At 34.3% G+C, this 8,632-nt stretch overlaps 1 protein-coding gene across 1 annotated transcript; it reads left to right on the top strand.

The window, feature by feature from the left end:
* Positions 1–408: 408 nt before the first annotated feature.
* On the top strand, positions 409–6,029 carry LOC119579183. The gene is given in 7 exon segments (XM_037926883.1): positions 409–414; positions 680–949; positions 1,172–1,331; positions 1,572–1,684; positions 3,176–3,388; positions 3,584–3,782; positions 3,785–6,029. Coding segments are annotated over 7 exon segments (2,298 nt in total). The 3' UTR covers positions 5,122–6,029.
* The last annotated feature ends 2,603 nt before the right edge of the window (positions 6,030–8,632 follow it).

The following is an 8,632-nucleotide window of genomic DNA, read 5'->3' as shown; positions in this document are numbered from 1 at the left end:
ACTGAATAATTTCATGAAAATTATCTTTCAATAAGTTTCAGGATTGAAATATTATTATGAAGGAGTTTGAATAGTGACTATTTTCCTTATTTTTCTTACTTTCTCTTTTTTTTTCTTTCTTTTTTTCCATGTGTTCATGATTTATAAGTTTGCTGGCTTCTTTGCATTTCTTTTCTTGCTCTGTCTCTTTTATCTCATTGCCAGCATTATTGCATTATTATGAACCATTTTGAACTATATATCTGTTTCTCTTCTTGAACAAGAGATTAGTTGTTTAATTCAGATAGATAAATATTGAATTAGGACAGATTTCAGTTAAGAGTACGAGAGTATTTCCCTGAAACTATAGTTGGTTATCAACAAAAATTATTTTTTATCTTATATATGGTGAGTTGTGTCATCAAATATATGCTGGTAAATACCACTGATTAGTGAATAATGATCTGACTTTCTCATAAGTTCATGAACTAATGTTAGTTTTAATGGGTATTTTTTCTTTCTTTCTTTTCCTTTTTTATTTATTATTATTATTTTTTTATTATTTATATATATATTTTTTGTATTTAATTTAGGTTTAAAGAGTAAGACAATACACAAAGTCTACAGTAATTTAAATTTGAAAAAGGAAAAAAAGAATCTTAAAAGACAGTCCTTCCTAATGTTTTATTAATATCTTCAGGTAGTTGCATATGGACCACGAGACCCCTTGAACACTTCCCCTGTTGAAAGAGTGCCTGGCCGTTTAGGAAGACCAAGGAAGGTACAGCCCCCACCACCACCCATGTGGGATGATGGGGGGGCAACAGATGGCTTAGAGGATGTGGCAACAGAACCATCTTACCACCAGTTTGCAGACCCCTCTCTTGGCAATGCCTTAGAGCAGATGAGGCAGCTGCGAATTGATTGTAATACTGCACTTGTGGATATGGATAAAAGACAGATGGTTTATGTAAGTTTGCTTTATTGCAGATGATTCATGGCAAATAAGGTCATGTTTCCATATGGCTTACATTGATATGATATTAATTTATATTTACACATCACTTTATCAATTATTTATCTACAAAATGATAAGGCAGATTTGAGAATGCTTGGAAAATGAAAACAAAAATGTATAGAAAAAAATTTCCGTAAAATTAATTGGATTCCGATTACTTTTTTTTTTTCCCAGGCGCACAGAGCTGTATTAGTGGCTCGCAGTCCGTACTTCTATAGACAGATGTACTTAAGAAGAAAAAAGTTAAAATACCTATACCAGTTCTGCCGTTTTACACTACCCATTGCTGTGAATTTTGATGTCGTTGATGCTGTTGTTTCCTTTATGTATACAGGTAAGAAAGGAAACTATACAAATGGATATGAAGTGTCTCTATTTACTTTTAGTTGATTTGTTTTAGTTTATTGAAATGCTCACATTTATATCTAGGTTGTATAATAAGCCACCAGCTGTACAGAGAGAGAAGTGGACTCCATTCATCCATTCAGGCTACATATTTCATCTTATATATATATATAATATTTTCACATACTGTCAGGCTGGACTTCTAAATATTTTGCATTGTTTTTCCAAGGGTCCATGAGTACTCTATGGGGCAAAGGCACGGCATCTGTAAGGAAGGTGCTCTCCCTCTTTGAGATGAAGGAAGCCCTGGAACAGTATGATCAAGAAGTAGCAGGAAGAGAGGTAGTGTATATTTGTTTCCAAATAATTCCTTGGATATTTGTGTGTGTATATATGTACAATTTAGAGATAGATAAATAGTTACCCAACATATGAAGATGGACAAAACCAGGAAGTTTATGTATTCATACTGAGAAGCAAACCATTTGAAGTTTAGGGTACATTAATGTATGTCACTCTACTAATGCACGTTAACAATGTAAATGTCTTTCAGTAATGATAAATGAGAATGCCCTGTGTAAAAGCTAATATATATACATATACATTTTTAGAGAGAGAGAAAGAGAGAGTGAGAGTGAGGGAAAGAGTGTGTGTGTGTGTGTATGTGTCTATGTTTAAGTGTCCATGTGCATGAATATTGTTTGAGGAAGATAGAACTCTTTGGAATCCTGTGATTAACCCCATGCCACCACGGCAAGTGCTCAGCCACCAAGAAGTTAATCAGTATTCTTTGTGCCTTCACCTGATTTTCCTCTTCCTTGAGTTTTCAGAATTTTTTTATGCAATTGATATTGATGCTGTTATTATTGATGTAATTATTACAGGGTTATTAACAATACAAATGGCAATATAAAATATTTCCAAAAATCAAGGAAAAGGGCGAGGTAGGTGAGATAGGCTGGGCTAGTGATTGACTCATTGGTGACTAAGCACTTGTGCAGCCATCTGTGTAATGAACTTAACTTACATGGGCATGGCCATGGCCATCCCCAACAGCATAGGATTAATCAATAGGTGCTGTTATTTTGATAAAAATTATTGATAACTATTGCCTAGTATTCATCTATATCTGCATGCTAACCAGGTACAATGAGAAAAAGTAGATTCAACTGACACAAAGACTACATTTTTATTTCTGATGTAGTAAACTAAATAAACCTTTTTCTTATACTTAGATAAAGGATTGGTTGTTTGTAAAAGGTTAAATATGAAGGGAAAATTGAAGGTATGTTTGTCATCACATGACAATATCTTATATGTAGATATTTATGCAAAACATTATCTCAAGTTTGTAAGAAGATATTTGGCATCATGCTATTAGACCAATTAGTACTGTTGCTTATGCTGTTAATTTATTATGCTTCAGAAAATAATCAAACTCCTCAGCATAATACCTTATCTCTGAACCAATCATATGCCCATTGTTTATTGTATTTATTAAAATTGTTACATATATGTCTTCTAAAAAATGATGTGTACAGTAATTACATAATATTATATCATATATGAAAGTAAAGTTATCATTGTAGCAGTCCATAAACATAGATATCCAGATATGTACTTGTAAAGAAAATTTATTGATATCTCTCCAAGATACTTTTTTTTATATATAAAACCATTAGACAATAATCCATTTAACTAGTTATATATTTATTTACTTATAGTTAGATATATACCATTACTTTATTTAAATGAATGAAAAAAATTCCATTACTAGATATGGATTCTATACTTTTATCAACTTTTCTGTAGCAGTCCCTCTAATCCTCACAGGTTGAGGAGAAGGAGCCCCGTCGGCCAAGAAAGCGCATCAAACGCGACCCTGGCGAAGACGACTTGGAGAGCCTTGTGATGCCACTTCTGTCAGACACGGGTGGACCTGGTGATGGAGGGCCAGACGATGGACTGGGAGAAGAGAGGAGGAGAAGGAGGAGGACTGTCACAGACCATGAGGGTGGAGGAGATGATGCACATGGAAAAATGAAGGTTAGGACTTTGGTTATGGCTTTTAGTTGTACTATTAAAAACTGGTACTTTTTTGTAATTGGTGAGGGGGGCAACCTGAGGAAAAGTACTTCTGAAGAAATGGACAAAAAAATCTTACTGTAAATTTTCTTGTTTTGTATTAAGAATTTTTTTGTATTCAATTCACTGTTTATCACTTCAATCTATCTGTCACAGGTATCAGTCCAGAAGATTGTCGACAGTGCCCTGACACCCTTCCTTGGTAAGATTGAAGAACTCTTTGATCCTTCTGCATCAACTCTTCAAATTGCCAGGACTTCACAACACATTATCACTCTCTGGCATGCAGACATCCTCCTCACTAAGCTATTTGACCAGAATGACCTCACCAAGTTCTTCTCAGAAGTCATGAATAATGTTTAGAAAAGAAGAATCTCATGCACCAGCAGGGGAGTGCAGACACAGAAGGTAATGGCTTCAGTGTGGAATTGCTAGTCACTCATACTGGAGACCCTCTAGTAGATGAAGCATACAGCAAAGCTTCCATAGGGGATTCAGTTGTCCAGGAGGTGGAAACAATCACAGTAGGTGACATGCAAATTATCAATTATCATCAATTTGATCCCCAACATATTCCAAAATATGTTCACATGATAGCAATGTACCGCTACTGGATCCGCATGGGAAAGAGGTCAATGGGCAGGTCCGATCCTAGTGGTGGAGGGGGAGGAGGAGCTGGAAGTAAAGACACTTTGATGCCACCCTTACTGGAGGGCGATGTTTTACCTGATGATTCATCAGCACCTCATGACCTAGATGACCTTGTTAACAGAATGGCAGTTGGGGGAGATGACCTGCTGGTAGGCAGTGGAGGAGCTCTAACAAAAGCATGCTTCCAGCAGGTAAGCAATGACTTGAAACGCAGGGCTGTATCAGATTTAGAACTGTATGTCAATCCATCATTTCACGAGGAGTTGATTATGCACATAATGGTTGATCAGGTGGAGGACAGAGGAACACTTCCACTTAGCCTGGCCGTTTTTCTTGCCAAGGGCTGTAATTTCTGTCGGAAGAAGGAGTGTAAAGGGGAAGATTTAACTCTGCCAATTAGTCCTGACAATCCAGTGTGTCCTGATCGCCAATGTATTAAGCGCAATCTTATATGTGAAATTTGTAATAAGCAGATGTCAAACTCAAAGTCACTAGCAAGACACAAGTATAGTTTGCATGATATCCAGGTAGGAGACACAGGTGGTCTCTTTATTTGCAGTCACTGTGGTGAAACATTTAGTAAAAAATGGAAACTCAACATGCATGAAAGGCAACATGAAGACAGAAAGCTAGAAGTCAACTGTCATATTTGTGGAAAAGTCATGCGTGGAGCTATGGCATTAAAAAAGCATGTCAGTATGGTTCATGAGACAAAGCCACAGTTCCAGTGTGACTTCTGTAACAAGAGCTTTAAACGGAAAGAGACACTGAATGTCCATCGTAGAATCCACACAGGAGAAAAACCATTCCCCTGTGCACGCTGTGATTATGCATCAGAAACTAAAGGCAATCTCAAGGCACACATGTGGCGTAAGCACAAGATACAGTTGGGTGGCCCTACAGCTGAACAGCAGCAACAGCAACAGCAAGCAGCAGAGGAACAAGCAATGGCTGCTACATTAGTTGCTCATGCACATACACTTGCAGATGGTTCTTTCATTATTGCGCAAGGAGCTCCGCCTCCAGGCACAATAATATCATAAGTCTGATGGGTTATATCTCAGCTGAGATATAATCAAGAATTAAAAGATTCTGAATTTTGAATATATGGTACCTGAATAATCAGTGAGTTTGCCTGTGATAATTATGTTTATAGATATGCAGTATATTGTTATGACTTTTAATTCTATGTTTTTTCTTAAATTCTTTCTTTCTTTTTGCTTTATAATATTTGTTTATTATAGAGCTAATGTATTTTATTGATATTCAGATTAGAAGTCTGGTTACAACTTTTTTCAGATAAGATCTCCAAACTAGTCTGTGGCAAATATCAGTTCAACATTATACACTGTATCAGGGAAAAAGTATATGCCAAACATTTTAGTGTTAGGTTATCTAAACTGTAGAGGTTACAGTTTTATCTTTTTTTATAGCATGATGTTCAAAAGTGCATAACTTAAGACTGACTTTTTTCTTCTTCTTTTTTCCCTTCATAAATATATTATAAGACACTTGAGCTTCAAGCAATAGATATACTTCCTTATCTGAACTTAAGTTTCAAGCAGTAGATATTATTCCTCAGGCTTCCACCACCATAGAATGGCTGATTTTAATAGAAGTCTTTCTTTTGCTTACTGTATTTTTACAGTTAAATGAAGAGATTCAAGAGCTCTTCTTGGATATTTTGTGTACTGTACTAGATACTGGTGAACATTCTGGATAATGGGTATATATTTGTAGCAGGCTGTTAAATTGTTCTTCTCTCCTAATACTGTGCCTTCTCAGATGTCTGTGAACCAAAGATAATTAAACAGGAAAAAATAAGCAAGACATTTCATTGGCATTTATTAGATAATCTGGTTAATATGTATGTATTTGTGTGTATATTTTTAAGTTGTTATTTATGTTGAACAGATGGTTTGTTTACCTGATATAAATTAGTCATGATGTTCTTATTGTGTATATATCCTAGATATAATCTTAAATTAATTCTAAAGTTGCTATGCCTGATAATTCCAAAATTCACTATGTTTTGAAATATGACATCCTCTCTTCACCAGTTTTGTATATACTACACAAAATTAGATAATTAATTATTTTCCATAAAATGTGAAAAATGAATGCTATAATGGAAAATATTCTTGCAGATCTTTAACTGTAAAATGTTGAAATATGCATGAACAAGAATAATTTGTTAAGGCAAGATTTGTGATTCACTGCAAAAAGAAAAAAATCTATTTCATTCGTAGCTTTCTTTTTTCCACGTTTACCTCAAGGAATTCTTAAAATTGTAAAAGAACAGAAAACAGTTTATTAGTTTGCAAATGTTGTTTAGTTTCCTGAGTATTCAATTACTCAAAATATATTAATTTATTATGAAATGAGACAGACCAAGAAGAACTGAAAGATCTGAGAAGACTGAATCAGTTGAGTAATGTGAGAATACTTAAGAATAATAAAAACATAAAACGAAAATATCAGAAACAGAGAACTAGATACGAAAGACCATGGTAATGACAAGAAGGAAGAACAAAGTTAAATAGCAAATAGCATCAAAATTAGTACATGAATATATTTATGCAAATATAATATTAGCCCACTGTGAATAAAAGATAATATAATCATTAAGCTATTATTATAAACAAAAAATTACAAAAGTGCTCAGAAAGATTTTAGTCATAAAGTTTAGTTAGAAGAAAGAGGCCTATTTTCCTTTCAAAAAGGTAGAAACAATATGTGTGTGTGTGTGTGTGTGTACATATACATATATTCATACATACATATACTTATATATATTTCCTCTCTCTCTCTCTCTATTTATCTATCTATCTATCTATCTCTCTCTTTCTCTCTCTCTCTCACTCTCTCACTCACTCTCCCCTCCTCTCATCTCCCTCTCGCTCCCCTCTCTCTTCATCTCCATCTTCTCGCTATCCCTCTCTCTTTCTCTCTCTCTCTCTTCCTCTTTTTCTTTTTCTCTCCCTTCCTCCTCTTCTCTTCCTCTTATCTCTTTCTCTCTCCCTCTCTCTCACTATATATATATATATATATATATATATATATATATATATATATATATATATATATAATGTATGTATAATGAATATGGAAATGATGTTGAAATTTAAGGTGATTTTTTTTAAGATTCTTGCACATACTAAACTGGGCTAAACTGGGCTCTTATTTCGTGATTTCCAAAGTGGTAGAGATATTATGTAAATTACTTTGGCCATCAGAATATGGTTAAAAAAAGGTGTATCTCTCTCTCTCTCCTCTTCTCTATCTCTCTCTCTCTCTCCATCTCTCTTCTCTCTCTCTCTCTCTCTCTCTCTCTCTCTCTCTCTCTCTCTCTCCTCTTCCTCTCCTCTCCTCTCTCTCCTTTTATTGTATGTAATGAGTATGGAAATGATGTTCAATTGCTTTTTTGGATATATTGGCTAACACATCTCGATTTTATTTCGTGATTCCGAAATTGAGCGAAAGTAAATGAACATAGCGTCAGCATGGACAAAAATATGTCACTGGATATATCATTGAAAATATGTTTAAAAATAGAACGGAAATCAATATTGTAAATCAAATCTTTTTACAAATCTTTTTCGATATACAACAAGCGGTACGAATAAACCCCATCCATAGCAAACAATAAAAATTTAAGTACACTACTGCAACTCTCAAATTAAAGGCCTTTCATTGTGTTCTGAGGACAAAAATCTGTCTGGAAATATTGTGTTGAAATGATTAGGAAGAGAATTTTTAATGACCATTTTTTTCTTTTTTTTACACAATAATGAAATAAAACCAGGTTTTTTCCTACTTTGAACCAACCCCGCCACAAAATACACCAAAGCTGATAACGCAAAATGAGTGACCTTATTGGAGTTCTAAGTGACATTTGATACGGCAACGCCCAGAAAATCGTTCGATGTACTATGGAAAGCACTATATATTTAAAATGATCATTACTCACCCTTTATATTTTTTAAAAATAATTTACAGTTATTACTCCTTTACCAAACCCCCCACCCCAATGTGCCCGGCTTAACGCACATATCTTGTCTTGATATTATTTACTATTGCTGCATACACCAATGTAACCCGAAAAGCTAATTTACAGAATACGAATCTGTCCATTGAGAAAGTAAAATGTTATAGCCCTTGTACTAGTTTTATGCCCTGCATATTAATTTTTTTCCTTAAATTGGGGTTTTCTTTTCGGCGCAAGTATCTTGTTACAGTTAATATGTTAATGAAAACCAATGTCCGTACAGCATTACTGGGATGCTGAAATGTCTCATTGAAGAAGTAGTCAGTGATTTATTCTTGTAATAGTTTATTGATGAACACCTGGCTCAATGAATTCTTTGCTCAAAGTTGTTTTTTCCCCTTTGCGTAGGATATTAAAATGGTGTTTAAAAAACCATGCACGTACATACTCATGCAGATACATAAGAATTATAATTTTACTTATTATTTTAATAAAATCATATAAGCACGTGCGGTCAAATAAGACTGTATAATATATTTTTTTCCCTCTATGTATATTGTGTAAAT

This window comes from Penaeus monodon, chromosome 2 (genome assembly GCF_015228065.2).
Source record: "Penaeus monodon isolate SGIC_2016 chromosome 2, NSTDA_Pmon_1, whole genome shotgun sequence".
NCBI classification, from domain to species: domain Eukaryota; kingdom Metazoa; phylum Arthropoda; class Malacostraca; order Decapoda; family Penaeidae; genus Penaeus; species Penaeus monodon.
The sequence above is the reverse complement of the archived record's forward strand: the minus strand, read 5'-3'. Positions and strand labels throughout refer to the sequence as shown.